The sequence below is a fragment of the Amphibalanus amphitrite genome, unplaced genomic scaffold, assembly GCF_019059575.1.
Source record: "Amphibalanus amphitrite isolate SeventyFive unplaced genomic scaffold, NRLGWU_Aamphi_draft 001129F_arrow, whole genome shotgun sequence".
In the NCBI taxonomy this organism is placed as follows: domain Eukaryota; kingdom Metazoa; phylum Arthropoda; class Thecostraca; order Balanomorpha; family Balanidae; genus Amphibalanus; species Amphibalanus amphitrite.
In genome coordinates, this window is record NW_024882623.1 from 27,147 (window position 1) to 50,882 (window position 23,736).

At 46.5% G+C, this 23,736-nt stretch overlaps 3 protein-coding genes across 12 annotated transcripts; 2 read left to right on the forward strand and 1 right to left on the reverse strand.

Annotated features, from left to right (window-relative positions):
• Positions 1–1,213: 1,213 nt before the first annotated feature.
• LOC122370394 (predicted GPI-anchored protein 58) lies at positions 1,214–23,326 on the forward strand. 9 transcript variants are annotated; one of them, XR_006254560.1, is made up of 9 exons: positions 1,214–1,618; positions 2,595–2,642; positions 2,989–3,171; positions 3,472–3,639; positions 19,159–19,254; positions 19,946–20,099; positions 20,586–20,860; positions 21,626–21,829; positions 22,384–22,505. XR_006254560.1 is itself a non-coding variant. In XM_043345949.1 (9 exons), exons 1-9 carry the CDS (start codon positions 1,380–1,382, stop codon positions 23,089–23,091), a joined length of 1,551 nt encoding a protein of 516 aa, XP_043201884.1. In that variant the 5' UTR covers positions 1,218–1,379; the 3' UTR covers positions 23,092–23,326. The 9 variants fall into 9 exon arrangements, 8 of the variants coding, with proteins under 8 accessions (XP_043201890.1, XP_043201891.1, XP_043201885.1 ...); XM_043345949.1 differs by lacking the exon at positions 21,626–21,829 and adding an exon at positions 22,996–23,326 and having other exon boundaries at positions 1,218–1,618; positions 22,384–22,675; XM_043345950.1 differs by lacking the exons at positions 19,159–19,254; positions 21,626–21,829 and adding an exon at positions 22,996–23,326 and having other exon boundaries at positions 1,215–1,618; positions 22,384–22,675.
• Positions 12,979–15,398, forward strand: LOC122370393. Of its 2 annotated transcripts, XM_043345946.1 has the most exons (3): positions 12,979–13,419; positions 13,804–13,992; positions 14,158–15,398. In XM_043345946.1, the coding sequence occupies exons 1-3, from the start codon at positions 13,222–13,224 to the stop codon at positions 15,346–15,348; spliced, it is 1,578 nt and encodes a 525-aa protein (XP_043201881.1). In that variant the 5' UTR covers positions 12,979–13,221; the 3' UTR covers positions 15,349–15,398. The 2 variants fall into 2 exon arrangements, with proteins under 2 accessions (XP_043201881.1, XP_043201883.1); XM_043345948.1 differs by lacking the exon at positions 13,804–13,992.
• LOC122370395 lies at positions 15,565–18,164 on the reverse strand. The gene is made up of 2 exons (XM_043345958.1): positions 17,506–18,164; positions 15,565–17,166 (listed from the first exon to the last, which is right to left on the reverse strand). Exons 1-2 carry the CDS (start codon positions 17,631–17,633, stop codon positions 15,945–15,947), a joined length of 1,350 nt encoding a protein of 449 aa, XP_043201893.1. The 5' UTR covers positions 17,634–18,164; the 3' UTR covers positions 15,565–15,944.
• Positions 23,327–23,736: the final 410 nt, after the last annotated feature.

Here is a 23,736-nt window from a genome sequence, read left to right on the forward strand (position 1 = left end):
GACACCTCTTCGTTTTGCACGTGGCACGTGCATAAGGGGTCACCCGCATGCATCAGGAATAGTCCAATACTTGGTAGGAGGAATGAAGCTACCATACAAAAATTACCGCATGTAAATCGGTCAAGTGGTTGCTGAGATATAAGCTTCGCAAAAGCGTCCGCACGGCCGGCCGCTCATACTTATAAATTTCCGTTAAAGGAAATAGTTCACTTTTAACATGGGGTTTTGAACTTGAATAGCAGTTTCGTAGCTTGAGCTGAGACTAGCACAAATCAGGAGCTTTTACGGCTCAATGATCACCCTAGACGAAGATATTCCATTTCTCGTTCCGAAAAGAGTGCCTTGCAGAGGAATGTGTGCCTTGCACAGGAATGCAGCCACGTCATCGTCAGCCAATCAGCATGCTGCTTACAGCCAATGTAGTATGCGTAGCCCGTAGGTTTGAACTACGCGATATGATTGGTCAACGCGTAATAAGCTTCCGCGTCAAACATTATTTTACGTAGAATATAGTTCGTCCTATATTAAAATATAGAAAAAATTGTTTTTACAAAAAGGTTTTATTTTATTTCATGATCATTTTGAGCATAAAAAATCATAAATCAATAGCAAAATACTAATTTCAGGAAAGTGAACTGTTTCCTTTAAAGGGAGATTATGACCTTTTTCCACAAAATCTGAGTTAGGACCATTTTCTGACAAAACACAACAAGTTATAATGTAAATTAAAACCATTTTGCTCAATTCGGTACCTTGCCGCAAATATCTCAACTTGAAGTCACGTTAGCGGGGAGCGCTGAAAATGACCGTTGAATAAGTACTTACATCACTTTTTGGAACTTGCATGTAATTTTGTAAAATGAGCGTATTCATTACATTTGATCTTCATCACATCTAGTTAGTTAATGGTCGTCTATAGTGCCTTCAAAAGATATTCATGGTTTGGGGGTGGTTTATGTCTAAATTTACGCAACTATTTTTCCTGTTCATCATCTGTCGCCATATGCTGCTATTTTAGTAGCAACGACTCAATTTTGAATCGGTCCCGCCGACTGCACAATAAAAGAAGATAGATACAACACTTTTGCGGCATCACTGAAAAACTTATGCAGTACTCTTATCAAAATTCTCATAACACCGTTCGACAAACCTGAAGTCTTTTTGAAATAAATATGCTTGTATTTTTCGCTTCAGGCTCTGAGGCCAAAATAATGAATTTCGTAGTCGCAATCGCAAGATTTGGCTGCGTTTCTGGCGCTTGCCGTTCATTTGTGGCGCAAAATAATGTAAACAGTGTCATTTCTCGCATTTCTTGCTCTCGAATGCACTCCTTGCTTTGTATGGTTGATTATTTGATAAATATTTAAAGTTTTGTTGCAATGCCTGGTCAGAAATGCTGTGTAAGAAATTGCAATGGAACGAAAGATCTCAGCGCTATTCCCGGTGGCAAAATTGACGACACGCGAAGAAAAGTTTGGCTGACACATTGTAGAAAAAATTCTTCTTTGCTGAAGCAAGGGCGTGTTTGCCGCAAACATTTCAGCCCCACTCAGATGGTGGAAGCAAATGGCAAGCTATACTTGAAACATGACGCCGTACCGGACCAAAACCTTCCTGGGTAATTATGATTTATTCTCACTAGTTGCATCATCTATCATTATGAGACATTGCTATTGACACCAGGGTGCAATCTTACCAATGCCGTAAGTAGGATATGGCAGGACTGGCCGGAGTTTACAGCGCTAATATCAAAGGTAAACTTTTTTACATTCAGCTAAATGCTAATCTTGTCCAATGATTTTGATAGCATGAATGATTATGAATGTTGCGTGAACGAATAAATAAGTGAATGTGGAATAGTTCTGAATGTTACCAAATGCCGTGAATGCGCATTCACTGCATTTGGTAAGATTGGGCCCTGGTGTTATCAGTAAATGTGTAGATGAAGCCTGAGGAAGATAAAAACATGATCTAACCTGAGGGCTGTTCGGCTGCGCAGCAAAAATGAAATATGCTGCAGCACGCGTGCGCAGTGAGGGCTACATCGCCTGTTAGTCCCGCCCACACCATTACGTCATCGGTCAGCTGAGCTGAGACGGAATACCTCACCTTTTTGCAAATATTTTCGTTTTTTTTTTCGTTGAAAAGGCCAAGGTCTGAAAAACAAGTGGCCTAAAACTGGTGAGAAAACTAGATTTGGGGGTACCCTAGGTTGATCTCTATTATGGTTCATCCCCCCAGTCTGGAAGAAGTTTCCGCGCCACTGAACCAACCAACCTACAGCCGGCATATGTGTGGTCTGTTGGGTATTAATAGAGCAGACGTCACACAAAGGTTTTCCAACCAAGAAAAAATGGTAGTCGTCAAGCAGGCATCACACTTCTTTTTGCAACCAAGGAGAGGCGCTATACCCAGAGATGCTTTCTTATCAAACCTGACCAAGCCAACTCTAACCGAACCTAACCTAACCTTACCTACAACCTAAAGCCTAATACCTACCACCTACAAGGTAACATGGTAATGCAACGGTAATGTAATACAGGTTTAAGTATATATAATGTTTATGTTGATGGATATTGTGTGCTCTGTTTCAGCCCCCCATCAGATGATGACGAGCCACGCATGGCTACCAAGAGACTTCGGTGAGTGATAGCAGATTTGTTGTACTGCCTTTTCGTTTTTATTATGGATTAAACTGTAATGTGACTCCTTTGTAATATGCTTGTTGTAGTGCTCAGTCATTTTTTTTGTAAAGCCAGTGAGTCATGGCATACAATAAGCTGAATGTCACAGTTATTATGAAACTCTGGTCGGTACCTAATAGGGTGCACACTGCACAAGCAGGACTCTGTATCTCTGGGTTAGGGAAATGTCCAGATGTTTCAGTGATACCCATGACTATCTATCAATTACACCTGTCTAAGAAACCACAATGTTGGCATTTAGTTATGAGTTTTTTTCCACTGAATTTGGCATGCTCCATCTCAGCCACTCCTCAGATGATGACGGACCGCCCGTGGCTGATGGTCGTCCTGGTTCATCAGAGCCAGATGCCACCATGTGCGACCCACGGACCAACAGTCCGCAGTCCGCAGTGCCTCGCCATCTCGTGGATCTGTCCTCCACTCCTCTGTCTGTGGATGGAAAAAGGAGCTCCACGAGCAAGAAACGGTACAGTGACTACATAAGTATATACCTTTGCAAGCTCTGATTAGTAGAACCTATTTTGTTTTTTCTAACATAATTTATACATAGACTTATAGGCATTGACAACTTATCAGTAGGCTAAAAGATAGAATGATAAATGTTATCAATGTTGTTATAACCAAACTGTTGTTCATCTTTAAAGCCGCATTATCAATGCCGCGTACGTTGGGAAATGGGAGGCATGATGCGCAGCTTTCCCATTGTCCTTGATTGCCGCTAGGTACTAATTTCCAGGCATCTTAAGATTTCGTACGATTTTTACAGCGCTCTCAACCTAACACCAACATCAAAAGTGAGGCGAACCAAGGTCACAAGTGCGGCTCGAAACGCGAGACGGGTGTGCTTGTCAACCAAAGGACATCAGGAGCTCCAGCAGGTGTGCAAGTCGATGGCATGCACCAGCGGAACTGCAGTCAGGCGTCTTTGTAAGATGTAAGTAGCATGCTTTTTAGCCTGCTATTAGAAATTGAGTAGTGTAATTATAACATTTTTAGTTTCTTTGTTATGGTGTTTTTCTAGTTAATAGCTTATTTCGAGCGAGCGAAGGGAAGTCATTCATAGAATAGCAGACATTTCTGACTTCTGAGTATCATTAGCGGCCGGCCGGCCGGCAGTATTCACACTTATGCAAGGTGTGTATCTCCGCAGTCCGCAACCACTCCACCGAGTCATTCAATAATACTCCAATACACCAATCATTCATCAATACACCGAGTCTTCAATAAAGGGTTAGCTATTTCCATTCTTTAAAGTATTAACTTGTTCCACAAACATCCCAAATGCAATGAATTCCCAAAGCACAGACGTATGACTGGTTAATAGGTATCTGGAGTGGTAATATTCAGGTTGTGCTACCTGGTTCCATCAGATACCTCAGAACGGTGTCATCGAGTGCCGCGCCTGATCCTGTGACATCACCAGTCCAGGCTCAGGAGCAAACCATGAAGGAACATGCTCACCAGGTGGAAAAGTCCCTGCAGGAGTATGCAAAAAAGGCCAAAGAACAAGTCAAAGTTGTCGAACAGTCAGTCATGCAAGTTGCAACACAAAGCTTCGTACGCTGACACTGTTAAGGGCACATGTAGCGAGATTGCAAATGTGGTGAAATCTCAGCTAGCCATGCTCCCCAAAGCAAATGTGGTTAGTGAAAGGAAAAATGTGCAGGAGTTGTCAAAGGTGCTGGATGACCACTTGGACAAGGAGCGACGCAAAGCAAACGTTGTAATACACAATCTCCCTGAACAGGACGGCAGCACAGTGGGCGAAAGGTCGGCTAAAGACATAGCCCTCTTCACCACCATTCTGAAAGATGTCATGAAGATCCATGCTCCAGCATCAAAGTCATTCAGAGTTGGTAAGAAGTATGAGGACAAGCCAAGACTACTGATAGTTACTCTAGAAAATGCTGCTTGCAAACATGACATCCTGAAAGGGGCCCCCCAACTCCGACATTCCGAACAGTATGGGAACATATATATCACCCCAGACCTCACCCAGAAAGAAAGGGAGACTGGCAAAAAGTTGAGAGCAGAAATGGCAGCTCGCAGAAAGGCTGGTGAAGCCAACTTGACAATCAGAGGGGGAAAATTGTACAGGTACCCGCTGGCGTGGTGGAGGGAGGCAGTAGGGCTCCTGTTGTCCTCTCTGGTGGCAGTGGGGCACAAGCACAGGCAACATCTAATGGAGAGGCTCAAAGTGGAGAATCTACACGCGCCCCAGCTGTCCCCGGTGGTGACGGCAGGGCACAGGCTGTGCAACGACCACTCACCACCCCAACACAGGCCAGTTCTGCCCCTGCTGTGCAGAAGTGACTAGGTCAGCCTCCAGCTAGCCACAAGCCCAGGGGTCTGTGTGTGTTATACACAAATGCTGACCAGTTCGTGAGTAAGCGGGATGACATGTGCATGCTCATCTGTAATGACGAGCCTGACCTGATTATGGTAACAGAGACAATTCCTGAGGCCCAAAAAGTTCCCATAGCCCCCGCTCTCCTTCACGTACCTGGATACACACTCTACACCAATTTCTCGCTATCATCTCCTAATCTTGGATGCAGCGGCATAAGAGGAGTATGCATCTACGCAGCTGATTATCTCAGGGTGTCAGAAGTCTCTCTCAGCTCATCGTCAGTGGAACATGTGTGGCTTATTAGACTGTCACTGATTGGGAGTGACTGTCTGCTGCTGGGATGCGTTTACCGCAGTCCGTCCAGATCTGATGAAGAGCATGCCACTCACCTGGGTCAGCTCATTCGACAGGCAAGCTCGATGTCCTACTCGCATCGGGTGATTGTAGGAGATTTCAACTTTCCCCAGATCAACTGGGAAACCGAAGCATCCAACGCACCTGACACCCATCTTTCTCAGACTTTTCTCGACACAATACATGACTGCTACCTTTTCCAGCACGTCCGCTCTCCTACTAGATTTCGATTGGGTGAAACTCCAAATGTACTGGACCTGGTGTTTACCAACGAAGAAGGCATGATTCGTAATCTCGAGCACCTTCCTGGACTCGCCAAAAGCGATCATGTTGTCCTGAAGTTTACTGTTGTTTGCTATGCGGATGTGTGTACCTCACACCGCCCACCGATTCTACACATCAACTACGAGCGCCTTGCAGGTGTCCTGAGGGCACGAAACTGGGACGATATCAGAAACTTGGACCTGGAAGAAGCATACGTATCGTTCAAGTCGCGAATCACCGGAGACGTAGAAGACTGTTCGGTCAAGAGAAACGCCCACTCCAGGAAGAATCTCTACATGAATCGGGCGGCGAAGCAGCTGAGAAAGAGGAAGCAGGTGCTGTGGGGCGTCTACCGTCAAACTCTCGACAACGTGGATCATGCCCGGTTCGTGAGGTGCAGAAATCAGCTTAGGGGCCTGACGAGAAAACTTCGAAGGGACCACGAGTCAAAGCTGGCATCGAACCTCAGACAGAACCCCAAAGCATTTTGGAGATACGCCAACTCCAGACTGCGTACCAGGTGCCGTGTCGAAGACCTGATGGATGAAAACGGTGAGCTTGTGTCCAGCAACCAAGCAAAAGCTGAAGTACTAAGCAGATTCTTCTCCAGCGTCTACACCTCAGAGGGAGCTGAGCCTCCCCCAGCTCTGCCATGCAACTTCCAGGGACCCCCACTGGTTGACGTGGATGTATCGCCACAGAAAGTTGAGGCTAAGCTGGCGGTCTTGAAGCCAACTAGCTCGCCAGGGCCGGATGCTATTCATCCCCGAGTGCTCCGCGAGTCTGCAAGTCCCCTGTCTGTGCCCTTGAGTTTGCTATTCGCAAAATCACTGGAAGCAGGAAGTCTCCCCTCTGATTGGAGGATTGGTGAAGTAGTCCCCATATACAAGAAAGGCGACCGCAGAAACCCCGCGAGCTACCGACCAGTGAGCCTTACTTCCATTCCGTCAAAGGTGCTCGAGTCCATCATCCGCGACCATCTTCTTCAACACTTCACGGACAGTGGCCTGCTGCATGCGGCTCAGCACGGATTTCTCCCGAGGAGATCATGTTCCAGTCAGCTACTGGAGGTGATGGAAGATTGGAGTGCTGCATTGGAAGATGGTGACCCAGTTGATGTCGTATACCTCGACTTCGCCAAAGCCTTCGACTCGGTGCCGCATCAGCGACTCCTCAGTAAGCTGCGCGCCTATGGAGTCGGGGGGAAGCTGCTGAGTTGGATTGAGGCTTTCCTTGTTGGTCGTACTCAGAGGGTTGTGCTGCAGGGATCGAGGTCTGACTGGGTCCCCGTCACCAGCGGTATCCCCCAGGGATCGGTCCTTGGTCCCACCCTCTTCACGATTTTCGTCAATGACATGCCCCAGCAAGTGTCGAGCTGTGTCAAGCTGTTTGCAGACGACACAAAACTCTACCGTCGTGTGACAGGTGACCCTGCCGGCCTTCAAGCTGACATCAACGCTCTGGTCAACTGGTCGAAGAAGTGGCTGTTGCCCTTCAATGTGTCGAAGTGCAAAGTGATGCATGTCGGAGGTCTGAATCCTGAGCACTCATACTTACTGGATAACGCCGCGATTGAGAGCGTGAGCGAAGAGAGGGATCTGGGCATCATTGTCGACGAGAACCTGAAGTTCCACCAACAAACTGCTGCTGCCATTGCAAAAGCGACCCAGATGTTGGCTGTTGTGAGGCGCTCATTTGCCACTCTCGACGCAATCACGCTGCCTCTGCTGTACAAGTCTGTGGTGAGACCGTTCCTCGAGTATGGCAACATTGTATGGGGGCCATTTGGCAGAGTCATTCAGAAACGGTTGGAGCGGGTACAACGTCGAGCGACTCGCATGGTTGACACCATCAGACATCTCCCATACACCGAGCGTCTGCGCCGACTCGACATACCGTCGCTGTTCTATCGTCGTCGCCGAGGGGACATGGTGACAGTGTTTCAGCTGTTCCATGGTGGCATGTCAGTGGCTCCTGAAGCGCTTCCGACCAGACACAGCTCCGACCGCACAAGGGGACATCAGTGGAAGCTGCAGAAACCGAACGCAAGGACGCTCACGAGGAGGAACACCTTCAGCACAAGAGTCGTGAATGACTGGAACTCTCTGCCAGCTTCTGTAGTGTCTGCCACCAGCGTCAACCAGTTCAAGGCCAGGCTGGACGAACACTGGAAAAGCCTGAAGTATGACATTCCGTACCCATAAGAGCCCAGACTGTCCTAGTCCTAGAGCTCGATGAGAACGGGATCTCCAGGCCAAGTGGCCTTTTCCCTCCCGATCACTGTGAAGGTAAGGTAAGGTAAGACGATATTGATGAGGCAAATCGAAAAACATTGCTGCAGCTTTTATGTGTAATTCAGTGTCCCCTGGGTTTAAATGAGTGTGCAACTGCTGGTCATTTTTGGGTTCTGTGCGGATCTTTTACCCTCAGCCCGCATTGGTGTGGATTTTCCGGTTTTGAAGGGTTGGTGCGGATTTTGAACTTGGGCTAGTGCGCTTCGTCGACATGCGAGCGATACTTTGCAGCATGGCTGCAGCACGGCTGCAAAGTATGGCTTCAGCTTCAGCAATGTTTTTCAATTTTCCTCATGTATCTCGTCTGGTCTGTGATGTCCATCAACAAGCCAAATCTGCACTGTGCTACACCAGTGTCCCAAAATTAGGGATATTTTGGCTTGGGTGTTCGAGGGTAAAATTCCTCACTACAAAGAGGACTGAAAGTGGAAAATTGCCAGTCAGAAAGATACAAAGAAGAATGAAAACATGATCACCATTTTCTATGTGAATCAGGGGCGCCGCCACGGATTTTTGACTGGGGGGGGGGGGGACGGACTGACCGACTGAAAACCCAATAGTAGACATTCTTACCGTGGCTTTTTCGGTCGGATGCATTCAACGTTTAAAGCAAATATGCCACTTTTAACATAGGGTTTTGAACTGAAGTAACAGTTCTGTAGCTTGAGCTGAGACGATAACAAATCAGGAGCTTTTATGGCCCAACGATCACCCTAGCCAAATATATCGGTATCGATTTTAGGTTTGAAGACTGAAGTCATTCCCATAGATTATACTTTGTCATTCTCTTACCGAGGAATCCATTCCCTTACGGAAAAATGCTAGCCAATCAGCATTCAGCTGGTTTGAACGTACTATGCTTGGTAGGGATTTCCTTAAAGTAATGGCTATAGACCGCATTCCCACCGAGTACCTACCTATATACACATCTGATGTCCGATTCAGTTTGACACGGCAAAGCCTCGTGTTCTATCACGGTATAATTGCTGATGTATGCCACTAATATGATCGATAATGCATATTGCATAAGTAATGCATATTGCATACCCGCGTGGGGCACGGTTCGTCGGAAGGTCATCTCAGGCTCAAAAGAAACGGTATATACCATTCGAAAGCTGACGGTGAGCTGAATCCAAAAATGTAATTTTTATCAAAATCGATCGATGGCCTTTTTTGAAAATTGCGTTTTTGTAAAAACTTTATAATTTTTTAATCAACGGGCTGTCCCGGGCATTATTAAAAAAATAAGCATGTTTTTTTCGAGTTCCAGTGAAAGCTGAACGCCAAAAGAACAATATTTAGGGAAGCAATATTTCCTAACAATAATGTGCGTCTCCCACAGCCGACAATAAGGCGCAATCACGCAGCTCAGTGTCACGATGGACCAACGTCAGCCACACAGAACCGTGAAATGACCCTTATCGACTCGCAGACCCGGCGCTCTCGGCCCGCCCGACCAGCCACGGAAAGAACGTTCGCCTCTCGTTCTACTAAACAAATGCCATATTTGTCAGTTTAACTGTCTACATTGCTATTAAAGTTATTCAGGATACCTGTGAAGAAAATGCGTTGTTCTGCTTGATTTACAACATGCTTTAATTTACATTTTTCTTATGCATGTTTTGTTCCATCCAGCTGCGCTCAGTGCCCGCACAGGGGAAGTGAGCGGGGTTTCACCGTCAGAGGCTGTACTGGTGACAGCTGCTCGGCCGTGCGACCGGTCAAAGGTTACCCTGCCCCACCGGGCGCTACCCCCACTCCACCCGAGCTGAGGCCGGTACAGCCTCTGACATTTCAGCGCGGCCAATTTTCCTTATATGGGCATGATACCAAGCTCAATTGAGCAAAGTAGACATGAACAAATGCAAATCAATGCATGGTGTGAAGATGACAGAGCAATAAATCTTCTGCTCATGTATCCTGAATAACTCAAGTACCGACTTGAATCGTTAAACCAACAATTATGACGTCTGTTTAGTAGAACGACAGCCGAACCTCCTTGCCGTGGCCGGTCAGGCAGGCCGAGAGCGCCGGGTCTGTGAGTCGATAAGGGTCAGTTCACGCTTCTGTGTGGCTGACTTTGGTCCATCGTGACACTGAGCTGTGTAATTTCGCCTTATTGTCGGCTGTGGGAGACGCATATCAATGTTTGGAAATATTGCTTCGCTAAATATTGTTCTTTAGGCGTTCAGCTTTTACTGGAACTCAAAAATACATGTTTATGTTTTCAAGAATGTCCAGGACAGCCCGTTGAATAAAAATTATAAAGTTTTTACAAAAACGCAATTTTCAAAAAAGGCCATCGATCGATTTTGATAAAAATTACATTTTTGGATTCAGCTCACCGTCAGCTTTCGAATGGTATATATCGTTTCTTTTGAGCCTGAGATGACCTTCCGACGAACCGTGGGGGGAGGGGGCGTTGTATAGTCACAAATCTCTCTTCTTGGCTTGTGCACGAATCGGCGCGAAGCGCCGCGAAAATCGGCAAAAAAAAACATTAGGCAAAACTGCTCCAAAATACGAATTTTGCAGCCCGTGTAACAAGCTTGATACCAGAAAACCTAGGTCAGGAAAACCAAGTCAAGTAGTCAAGTCGCCTCAAAGTTTTGTGGTCCTGTCAACCGTATAGCTTATTTCTTAGAAGCTGGAAATTTAGTGTAGCGTGACTGCAGAAGTGTGGGGTCGGAGCCGGAATCAGTCGGAGTTGACTGTTTTGGCCAGTTTTGGCCAGAGTCGGAGTTGAAGTCTTCGAAAATGTTCGGATTTTGACTTCGAGGTCGGATTGGTGTAAAGTCATGCTCTTGGCTGGTTAGACGAAATATATTAGGCCCGTGTTCGGCCAGTCGTGTTATACGACACACGTTGATCACGATATCAAAAATCGGCAGTTCCGCGATGACAGGTCGGATAAGAGCTGGAGATTTTGTTGGCCGAGGTGGCAGGGGTCAGACCAATGCCTGTAGGCCCACACCCCATATACTGAGTATCTAAACCTCCTGGACCCTCTCAGATTCGGCACCGGCCGTTCCATCTCTTCCATCCTCATGACAGTCAAATCCTTCTCCTCCACGCCGCAACACCCTGCTCCGGGCTGGACGGGCAACTCTATCCCATGCGGGAATGGCTCCACTGGAGCTATAGTCCTTTGCCGGGTGCAGTGAGTGCCAGTGGGCTGGGCTGCCTGTTCAATTGGTCGGGTTCATCCCAAGTGGCTCACTGGGGTGGCTGCCCCGACCAATGTCTCCCACTAATTCTTTCATACTTGCGGCTCTGAAATGGTCTCATTGGACCGAAGGGCCTAATCAAATTTCGAGTAGGATAACAACCAGAAAAACGCCTTTTGGGGGCGACCAACGGAGCGAGCGAGAGGGTGGGCCTTGCACGTGCGAAATTGCGAGGGGATACCTCCAACAACTTGTGCACTGCACCCTTCTAACCGGTCCCTAACGATGTGCCAAATTTGAGTGCAATCGGCAGAGCCGTTCTCGAGATCTGGAAGCGGCACCCTGCACGTGCGCACATGCAAAATGGGTCCCAAATGACTTTTGCACGGCACCCTACTAACCGGTCCCTAACCATGTATCAGATTTCAGGACAATCGGTTCAGCCGTTCTCGAGATCTGGAATCGACCCCTGCATGTGCGCACGTGCAGCAGCACCCCAACTGTGGCACATGGATATGCATTGCCTAGTGGGTATACCTACCTACATACATGCCAACTTTCAGCGCAATCGGCCCAGTAGTTGCCGAGATATTGAAATTGTTACAAAACTGACACCTCTTCGTTTTTCACGTGGCGCGTGCATATGGGGTCACTCACATGCATCGGGAATAGTCCGATGCTTGTTAGAAGGAATGAATCTAGTGCTACCCTACAAAAATTACCGCATGTAAATCGGTCAAGTGGTTGCTGAGATATAAGCCTAGCAAAAGCGTGACCACGGCATACTCAGAAATTTCCGTTAACCTACGCAAGACTATACGCTTGCTTCGCTCGCTCCGTAATGAGTTTGGGGGGACGTCCCCCTTCCATTCTGAGAGTGGGGGGGGGACGCGTCCCCCCCGTCCCCCCCGGTGGCGGCGCCCATGATGTGAATGTTACAGGATGTGGGAGCTGCGATAATTTAATGGAATTTGAATGTAGATACAAGCCAGCCAGCAAATGTACATGCGGATGATCTTAGTTGTTAAAGTTGGGAGGGAAAATTGTCCTGGAAAATTAAAGGTGAGAGTGGACCGAGTGGACTATTCAATTTCACAAGGATTTCACTTTCCACCCAAATCTTGGGACACTGGCCACTGGGCTACACTAGATCTGCCCCACCAGCCAAATCCGCACCACGCCGCACCAGATCAGCACCAGCTGAACAAACCTGCACCGACGAGCTTTTGTCAAAATTGCAATGCTTCGCAGACTGGGAAACTACTAGGCGCAAATCCAAATATTGATCGACCCAAGGCCATATATATAGTTCGTTTTTCTTAAGTTTGCCCCTCACTGTAAACGTCTTTTTGAACACAGCACGAGAATTGCTAGCTGAATTACTGAGAAAACTGGTTGGCGCACATTGATTTCACCAGATTTCACAGACGATCACTTTTATCAAATTTGTTTACTATTTCACAGACTCATAGCTCGTATTTACCCATACCTATAGCTCCACAGTGATAGACAACTTCTCAGGAATTATGTCTGAACTAATCAATAAATTGCACGGCGTTTAACATTAACGTTACATCGTCGGTGTTCAAAACTTATTTTGAAAATATTATTCATATCTCCAATACAATGTGCGCCAACCAGTTTTCTCAGTAATTCAGCTAGCAATAGGGTGTGGTACTCCCCAAAAAGTGGTAAAGATTTTCATATGTATAAGTAAGTCCTGATTTAGGAAGTCGATTTATTGGGTTGTTGGAGGATAACAGTCTTGTTTTGGTGAAAAAATTGACATTTTTCTGTAAAAAACGTCATCAAAATTTATGATGCTGATTGGCAGATGTTCCATGACGTCACTCGGTATACGCGCCGGATTTGCACTGTTGTGTTGTCTTGCGGCGGCCAAGGCCAAGGCTGTCGATGATTGTATTTGGAGATGGCATTGGTTGGTGATTGGTATTGATAAGTGTGTTTGCGAATTACGGTATCACATTTACCCTTTTTTAATCGGGAAGAGTGCTTGGATATTTCAGGCCGTTTACGCATCACAGTTTCATCCATTTGATACAGTCTGTGCCCTGTGGAGCCAAGAAATGAGTGCTGCTTCGGGGCGCAAGTGGTGTTTTGTGCCTAAATGCGAGAATACGAGCACTAGAATGGCAGGTAAAATATTTTTGCCAGTTCCACGCCAGATTCCTGCCAGAAGGCAATGGGCGAAAATGGCTAGGCGTGAAGATGCCAATGCAATTACTTCAACAGCACCATGGTTCTGCTGTGAGGACCATTTTGATGTGAGTACCTAGTACCTACCTACCTATCATTGTCATATGGAACAATGCAATGGCATTGAGATGTTTGTGCATCAGTGTGAATCCTCATACCGTCTCGGTGTCTTGGCATGAATGTTAACTGGTAGTTAATCTGTTAATTAATGGCACGCAGGCTGTGTTGATGCCGTCTTTTATCAAGGGTGAAAGAAAAGTGCATTGACATTTCATTGACTTGCACTGTCACCAATCGTCATCCATTGTTAACTTTACCTTTCATGAACTCAATGTTACTCTAACGTCACTGCATCCTGCTGAAAGCAGAAAACATCAGCACGAATTGTGTCTGGGCAAATGTATATGGCTGTTATATTGTGCATTAAGAAAAAAACTAATGTTGTTTTTCAGCTGGAAAATGACACAACCAACTGGCAACGTTTCAATATGGTTGGTGGGCGCTTGCTGCTCAAGAAGGGAATCCTGCCTCACAAGTTTGAATGCCAAGGCAGACATCAGGAGCGGGTTCGTGCAGCTGCTGCCAAGCGTGATCAACAAAGAACTTTGACTGCAGCTTTGGAGGACTGCACTGACAAGGAGGTATGTACTTTGTATCCCTTTGTCATTTTGCATCTCATATCAACATTTAAAGTATGTGCCATGGCATGCACAAATACTAGCAGCTTCTAAGCACTGGTCTCAATATCCATTTGGTTAGCTTTAAACCTCAGTCAATGAGTTAACTCTGTGCCTTTCCATTCACAGACTGATACTGAAACTGGTGAGTCTGCACGAGCCCAAGAACAAGACATTCTAGCAGCAGATGCAGCATCTCAATCTTCAACTTCAGAAGATGTGGGCACGCAGGTGGAAGTTGAAAACTGTGATGCAAGTACACAGAGCATTGAGAGGCCTCTGTTCTCTGTTCATACACAGACTGATCACTCCATGTATGGTAGCAGGGATAGTGATGATGGGATGGAGCATGGTAATCATGATAGTGATGACTCATATCAACCAGATGATGACTCTGATGAGGATACATTTGATGATGTTGGTAGCATTAACATTGCAAACTTAGAAAGGATGCGTGGTCTGTGTAGGAAGGACCCTAAGAGTTACATGGGCTTAAATGAAGAGGGATTTCTCATGCTTGAGTTTGTTGCCACAAAAGTAAAGGGTGTTTGTGGAGGGCAGTCCAGGCTGACTGTATTTGATGCATGTTGCCTTGTCATGGTAAAACTCAAGCAGGACAGACCGTTTCAGCTCATAGCCGATGATTTTGGAATTTCCAGGTCATATGCTTGTCGTTTGTGGCGCGGAGTCCTCCCCCAAATTTCGGGCCATATGCAGGCATTTGTATTTTGGCCAAAACGTAGGGACATATACAGAAATATTCCACTGGCATTCAAGGCTCGTTTCAGCCGTGTAACTTGCATCATAGACTGTTTAGAAATAGAGATTGAAAAGCCGTCAGTAGCATTGAAGCAGTCAAAGACGTATTCATCATACAAGAGCTGCAATACTGTGAAGTATCTTGTCTCCATCGTCCCTAGTGGAATGTTTAATTTTGTGTCTGGGGGATATGGAGGCCGAACATCTGACATTCAAATCTTGCAGGATTCTGGGTTTATGGACTGTTTAGAACCGGGAATGGTGGTAATGGCTGATCGTGGCTTCAAAAGCATTGAACCACTGTTGCGAGCGAAAGCGTGCTACCTCATTAGACCAGATTCTGTGGGCAGTGCTGACATTCCTGAGGCTCACCGCGTATTGTTTTCAAAACAGGTTGCCAGTCTCAGAGTGCATGTGGAAAGAGCAATCCGCAGGATTCGTGAGTTTGCCATGGTGAAGCCCCATGCGGTTGTGGAGTGTGTTGTGGTACCTTGCTTGAACAGGGTGCTGAAAACTGTTTGTGGATTTGTAAACCTGCAGCATGACCTGACAAAAGTGTGACTGGGTGTGAGTGAGGACTGAGGAGATGTATGCAATACATGCCAGCGAGTTTTAAACCTTTCTTTGCGTTACGGAATGAGTCCTAGTTGATGAGTTCATGTTAGCTGACAAAACATCTCTGGTAGATATTTCACACTGTGATGTCGCGACCGTCTAAACCCCCTGCACAGCTGCCCCCAAACCCAATACTTGTACAGTATGAAACATCCAAGATAGCTGAATGTACAATACCTTTTTATTGTATGCATTCATCTTGCATCAGCTTCAAGCAGATGCCAAAAAGGAACAGCCTACAACAGCTCACAGACTCTCACAACACAAATCGTAAGGTAGATTTGATACTTGAGATTCATGGGAAACGTGGCACTTCGTTTCATAATGTACAGCACAATCGAGCAATCAATGGCAGCATACATGAAACACAGACACACCATTCGCTTTGTTACACCAATTTCTGACCACAGCATAACTACGAAAGAGTACTAATTTTCATCATACATTGCATAGTTACACGCAAGGTCTAGACCAATACCCAGCATGTTTCAGATATCAACAGTCATAGCAAAGGTACCTCCTCATCCCTAGACCCCAACCCATCACTGGGGAACCAGCTGCCTGCCAGCCGCAAGCTGCGGGTACACCGCAGTGTACCAAAACCTTTCTGCCTTCTTCATCAGAGGCAGCAAGAAACTTTCACACAGTGTATCCCGGCACACATAAATGCTGCCAGTGCTCTCAAAGTCAGGGGATGCCACTGCCAAGTATCCCACACAGCAGTCAGCCAGCAGCATCTGGAGCTGCAGCTGCGCCCGGACTTTGGGAGCTATGGCTCCTGACTTGATGTAGTTGCCGACTGTGGACTGTGATGCAGGACACTTCACCTCAACTACCGCCCTGACCCCACCATCACTGTCCCGAATCACTGCATCAGGACTGGCACCAAAAATAGCCCACTCCTTTTTCAGGAACAGTCCAGCACCTGAACACTTTTCACCAAGGTGGGTTGCTACACCCGCAAGAACTCTTGCCTCAAGGGCATTGCCCCTCTTTGTTGCGGCTGTGCCCTTAAACTTGGCTGCACATAAGATGGACTCTACCAGGGAACCATCTGCTGTATGGCACTGCGCCACCTCATACAGTCGGGATGCAGTCACCCTGCCAAAGCGCAGGTGATGCCACATGGGAGAGTCTTTTTGCTCTCGTGACCCTACCTCACTGGCATTGCAGTCGGCTTCACTGATGCTGTCCTTGCAGAGAGCCAGAAAGGAAGCATATGATGTGTTCTCCTTGTCTGTGGTGTCCAGGTACACATCCACCAGATGGTCGAGGTACATGATGTCCATGCTGCTGCTGGCCAGTCCCATCAGCTTCAAAGCCTGTGCTTTTACTGGCAGCCCTCTCTGGATCAGCATGTTGGCAGCTTCTTGTCTGAATGCATCACTTTGCACCTGAGGCTCTCGAGTTTTCAGTTTCTGTTCTTCATCAGACACTCTGAATGGAGGCAGGTTCCTCACGTTTGACAGAGCTGGTTTCTGCCAGTAGCACTTGACATCGGTCACAGCATCCTCCTCACTTCTTCTTAGCAGCCAGAAGATGAATGCAATGGTGTGCTTGCATCCACCTTTCTGGGCCTTGCATCCTTCACACTGAGCACTCACAATGACACGGTTGCAGTTGTCGATAACAGCAGAGACACGATATGGGGGGTTATTCACCTTGTGCTCAGGTGTGACCTTTCCAACCACTGTCGTCTCTTGTCCAATGGTTTTGATGCATACGTATCCTACGGCATCCTCTCCATAACTGGCCCTTGCCGCACTGAAAAGACAGAAAAAAACATCAACACATTGCAAACTTTGTCACCAGTCACAATGAGCACACATCATATCCTTAATCCTGTCAGGTTAACTTGGATAGAATTTGTTGCTAGATGTTAAGTATAGCTTGTGAGATGTCAAATTTAGAAGTATCATTGTACTATGCAAAAAGTGATTGTGTTGACTATTTGCGGAGCTGCTCCTGCCTGTCAGGTAGGTTCCTACCTACCTCGGGGAATGCTACAAAAAACACCTTTCAAAATTGTGACATGTATAAGTCATGCCAGATAATTTAAGTTTTCGGCTGAATAGCTCTTCCGTATACGATGCATTGTCTTACCTTTTGTTTTTCACGGCCCGTATCTCAGCAGACACATAGAAATCAGATTTGGCAAAAAACTCAACAACCATGAAGTGGTTAATATCAGGAAGATTCCTGGAATCTGCTTTGACAAACCCAGGCTCCATATCTTGTAAACACAGAATAAAATCACCTAATACCACCCAACCTCATCAATCCGCACAAAGAACAGAAAGGCTTGCGCCACGGTTGCCGGAAGCATCTAAAACGACATGCCGCCTGAGGCTATATTTCCTGGCGCCACCTATTCATTTCAATGTACTTTTTAGTAAGCTACACAATGAAACTACTAAAAAATACGCAAAGTTTACGCGGAAAAAATAATTCAAATTAAACTTTTAAATAAAATGTTACATATGGTTTGAATCTTAAAGTAAAAAACACGAACGTACAGCTGAGCCTTGAGCTGAGCTATCAAGCTAAGGGCAACCAACGCAAGCACGCAATGTAAAAATGGCGCCGCAATCGTATGAAGTGCGCCAATCCGATGTCTACCTAGTGACGTCACGAGCATTTACACCCTGAGGGCATAAAATTGTTTGGCTTATATATCATCAAATTAAATTTTGGGAAGTTTCAGATGTGTATTTTTGGATTCAGGGTGAATTGAAGTGTAATTTAGACACTTGATCTCTAACGGTGTACCGGACCCTATTCTCGTGCTGTGTTGAAAAAGACGTTTACAGTGAGGGGCAAACTTAAGAAAAACGAACTATAGTAGGTAGCGACACTGAGCGATTTGTTTACAGCCAGTTTCGATCCCGATGACGCAAATGTGTCGTCACGAGACAAAACAATATGGCCACCTATAATGAGAACCAAGTGCAATAAGTTCCCGGATGTAGACAGCACTGACGTCACCGGGATCGAAACCGACGATATCAGTACTGGACCTATGGCGAAGCAAAGTAGTGACATCCCCCTGGATCGACCAATAAACAGTTGAAGTGAGCAGGGCTATGACCAAACCAGGAATAAATAATTTAAAGGAAACAGTTCACTTTCCTGAAATTAGTATTTTGCTATGGATTTATGATTTGTTATGCTCAAAATGATCAGAAAATAAAATAAAAGCTTTTTGTAAAAACAATTATTTTCTATATTTTAATATAGGACGAACTATATTCTATGTAAAATAATGTTTGACGCGGAAGCTTATTACGCGTTGACCAATCATAGTGCGTAGTTCAAACCTACGCATGCTGCATTGGCTGTAAGCAGCATGCTGATTGGCTGACGATGACGTGGCTGCATTCCTGTGCAAGGCACACATTCCTCTGCAAGGCACTCTTTTCGGAACGAGAAATGGAATGTCTTCGTCTAGGGTGATCGTTGAGCCGTAAAAGCTACTGATTTGTGCTAGTCTCAGCTCAAGCTACGAAACTGCTATTCCAGTTCAAAACCCCATGTTAAAAGTGAGCTAGGTATTTCCTTTAAATATGAATGCTTATAATTATAAATAGCTATAGAAAATTAGTATTTGTCAATCACCATTCAGCGACCGTTGACCTGACCCAGTCTGAAAAACGTGGCAGCTACGTTTTTCAGTAATGCTGAAAGCTGTCATGCTGCACCTGTTAATATTAATTGTGTAACAACTTTAAAATGACAAATACAGCTTCTCTTTTACAGCAGCAACATGGTAAACCGTTGTTGTGTCAAGACATGCAAGCAACACTTCGATTACAAGCCCCAACATACGCAGGGTGCAAAATGGAAACTACACAGGTATGTGATCTCGCCACCGTCATTGCAGTATTTGAAATACATTATCATGAGGGTTATATTTTACCAGATAAACGCCTTTTGGGCGAAGACCGAACGAGCGAGAGAACTGTAACTTTTTTTGACAAGGGGTCCTCTGACTTCGGGATTTTTTTCAGCTATCGACACAAAATCGGCACACTGCTAGAACTAGACACACTCTACAGTATGTTATGAAAATGAATGAACCGGGGTGCTTGGGACATTCACTTTGCACGTGCAATGAAATGAATTCATATCCTATACTGTAGGTAGATCTCCATATCAATTTCACGTGCTTTTAATAATTTTTTAGACGTTTCAGTTCGTTACATTACAGTCTCAAAAGGTCTCGGTTATCTTTCAGTCTACCCCCAAGACCTAACTTATTGTTTTTTCCCTGGCCCGGCATGCTCTCGGCACCATCCCTCCAATTCTGGTCCAAGGCAACGCACGAGCGCTGCCTGCATCTAGTATTGAAAAGACTTCGCTTCGCTTGCTCGCTCGTAACAACCTATGTAGGCTGTCGCCATTTATTGTGGCACAAATGTAAATGCACAGAGAAACCACCTGCTTTATTACCAAGAATTTGTCTTCATTGTGGCAGAGTATTAGAATTTGACTTTTTCAGAAAAATTATATGAGATGCATTGTGTCCTGCTCCTTTGCTCCATAGGATGCCCAAGGCTGGAGACAGCAGGCGCCAGGCGTGGCTGGATGCCTTGGGCCTCCCATCGGCCGATAAGACTCTCTACGTGTGCAGCATGCATTTTGTTGACAGCGATTACACCCCAAATCGCTTCCTCCAGCCGGAGGCTGTACCCTCGAAGGTAAGCGCGCTCCGTGGCCGAGAGAATTCCAGCGGTAGTGTTAGACGCGAAAGCAGCTGGTGCGGACGGCCATATTTTGCTCGAACGCGTAATCGCGTGCCGGTGGGGTGGTTCTATTATTTGTCTGAGTGAGAGGCGGCTTACCCATGGGGCGGTATGTGGTGCAGAGCTGGGCGCCACTGACAAAGAGAAGGACGCTTATAATGTGACACAATGTGTTCTAATGTTACAATATCTTTTTTTCGGCATGGGCCAAGTGCATGTGACCTTGGGGTGGTGCGTCAGTCAATAGTATGGAGATGAGTGCCTGTGACGTTATGACGTTGTGCGTTGTTTTGTAATTGTGCCGTCTTTTGATGGGGCGAAGGCTTGCAAATCCGCCCCATTGGAACAAAAAGACATTATTGGCACGCCCCCCCCCCCCCCAGCAGGGCACGGGTAAACACTCTGGTAGTTCACCAACCTCTCTCTGCACTGTGATTTCAGAACCTTGGTACGTCACCTGCGACGGCGACGTCACCTGCGAGTTCCGCGGAACCCCTGACGCCGTCACCAGCTGGACCATCCGCGGCACTGGACCATCCAGCGACGGCCGTGACGCCGTCACCAGCTGGACCATCCGCGGCACTGGACCATCCAGCGACGGCCGTGGCGTCGACTCTGCCGACGCCGGAGACGTCGGCGACGTCAGCTGCGCCGCTGGTGTCAACACCGCATGGACACCAGCTGCGAGCTGGTAAACGGCGGTGGAGTGGAAGCAGGTGAGAACTGGCAACCGATTTATGAGAATCTTTTTTTTTTGCTTGAGGGGTGGTCATCGTGTCTTTCTGCTCGAATTATTCAAATGGGGCTTTATCTATTATTTTGACCATGGACGTGCCTCGAGCATACTGCATAATCATGCCGCCTGTCATCATTTATGCATATGCAAATTGTTCAAAAATTTACCCAAAAGAATATACTTGTTAGCTATAAACTGCGACTTTCGGGACCAAACAATTTCAGGTTGCCATGGTAATGGGACAAATTTAGCATGAGTGCTAATCTTTAAACTCAATTTCCAACGAAGTGTTTCAAGAGAAAGGAAATAAAATGATTGGACCAGTAGAAGTATGAACTAAATTTATCACAAATGATTGGAATTTTTAGCTGACCGGCCTGAATAGCATTAGAATGAAGTCCTAAACAGAACAGAACCGCCCATGGCCCATGCTTCCATAGGTAACCTCAAACGCTAAAACGCTCTGGCCCCCAAAATCGTTACTGAGTCGCTGTATTATCAGCCAATGAGCGTCGAGTCGAGTCTGACGCTGATTGGTGGAATTTCTGCTTGTGGACTGTGGTGTTAATTATGCTTTTAGTGCTAACAGTGCTAGCTCAAAATTCGCCACTTTTCGTAGTGTTGGAATGCCGGAGTGCAACCCGCCCCCCCCCCCCCAAAAAAAAACAGAAGTTTCTTTGAGAGCATCCTTGATTTTCAATAATTTTTGGCTGGTTTGATTTAGTCATCCCATTTTGTTTTTCAGGTTCCCAGCTAGAAAAGCACTCGAGAGCGAAAAGAAATGCCCTTAAAGCATGTGGTCTCAAAAAGTGAACCAAGGTCCTCAAAGGTCAATGGGCTTGGCCTGATCTTCACATGACCTTGATACCCACCATGATGCATGGGGCCAACATCATTTCACACGTTTGAACGTTTACAACCACAAAAAGGCTGGAACTGCGCAGAAAACGTAAGCACCTGCCGAATCGCGATTCCGGCAAAACATGGTCTCCAGAAATAGGTCACAGGTATAAGATCACTTGGGTCATGGTCATGAGATTTTCCGGGTATAGTTGTAAAATATCAGCTCTAGGGTGTTGAAACCTGAATCGTGATCGGCCGCTTTTTGCGCGAGCTATTCTTCTAAAACCGATGGGATCCAGTCCGACCCCCCACTCTCCAGTGTAAGTGCGAGGGTTGAGGAGCAAGAGCATCACGATAAGTGTTGACCAAAACCGGTCAATGCTTCTTTTTTCTCTTTCTTTTATCAACAGTTTGCATGGCAGTCACGAATTTCAACTGGAGAAGTGTTTGTTTTAAGAATCATCATTATATTGCTGACCCAATACCGGCCTTTCTTTCTTTCATCTCTTTCTCTCGCCAGCAGTCTGCACGGCAGCCACGAAAAAGGCGTTTCTTGTTACCTCGTTGTTATCGTTCGCGTTGCTGGTCATTATGCCTTAATCAGGGCGTTCTTCGACACTACCCCATCACCAACGTTGCTAATCTTCAAACCCGTTGCAGTGCCGACGAACGACCGTCAGAGATGTCCACGTCTGATGGCCAGCGGGAACGTGACATCCAACCAAGCACTGAGGAGGAGACAGTGGAGGAGTCTGTGTCTGACGGTGACGTTGATGACTCTGACGGAGACCGGGAGGGTGGCGGTGACTGCCGTCGGCTACCGGTGCGGACGGCAGTGCTGACAGAGCCGTGCCTGGACGGGCTGCTGGAGCTGGCACGGGTCCGCTGCCACTGTGGACAGACCTGCCCACCGACGGTGCAACGCGTCCGCATGGCATTCAACGTAGAGTGGGTAAGCAAAATCTGTCTCCGGCAGTGCATACTAAGCAGGCATTGGTATTATTTTTGTGTGAAGAACCTCAGGTAGCGAAAACGACGCAATGTAGTGCTCCAAACGATTTAGTCAATGCTTGTGTTTGGCCTATTTTGCCTTAAAACCTGCAAACTTACCATCAAAGTCACCTGCATCAGTCTTATTGCATGATAGTACGTGACAGAGGGTGCGGTTTAGTCTCAGTACTAAAACCAGTTTAACTAGACACAAAATCTGTTAAGGTTATGCTAAAGTCAGGTCAGCAATGTGTCGTTGATTTTTTCGATCGTTTGTTGCAGACCTGCTCGACGTGCGGCCCCAGATGGGCTTGGACCTCCGTCTCCACGGATCTGACGGCGCATCGGCAGGTAGGGGCAGCCCGGACAACCCGGTGACCAGGACTGCGCTTCTCGACTTCAGTAAACTGTGGTGCTGCTCGTTGGACCACTGCTGTGTCGGGGAACGGTGGCGACAGCTGCCCTTGCCCTGCCAAGATTCTGTCGTGGTAGGCGTCCGTGAATCACGGGTGCCAGCGGTGTATTCGGCTGTGCTATGTAAGTTTGTGTGCCCCAAGTGTCCCTGCCTGTTTGAACTGGTTTACTCGGTGTCAATAAAGGATAGTTGATGTAATGGTTTCTCGATCGACTCAACGATATCGGTCGATCGCCGACCGCTGACAAATGGTGACCGGTCTGCGATCGAGGATACTGGACAGTGGACACATCTCGCTACATACCTACCTATGAATGGACTGGATAAGCATGCCGTTGTATTGAATGTAAGCATAGGCGGCGGAACGGGGAGGGCACCGGGGATATGTTTGAAGGTATTTATGATATGGTGTCACTGGCTTGTGTATGGTATCAACGCTATTCTCGACATATTTGGCGTCTTTGAGACCATCCGAAAATTTAAGCTTCATTGTGTTGCGAATATAGAATATTACGTCAAAAGAATTAAGTAGCATCGTTAATTTTTTCCTCTGAAAGACCTAATTGTTTTCATAAAATGTTTGAGAAACCATCAAATACTGAATAGGA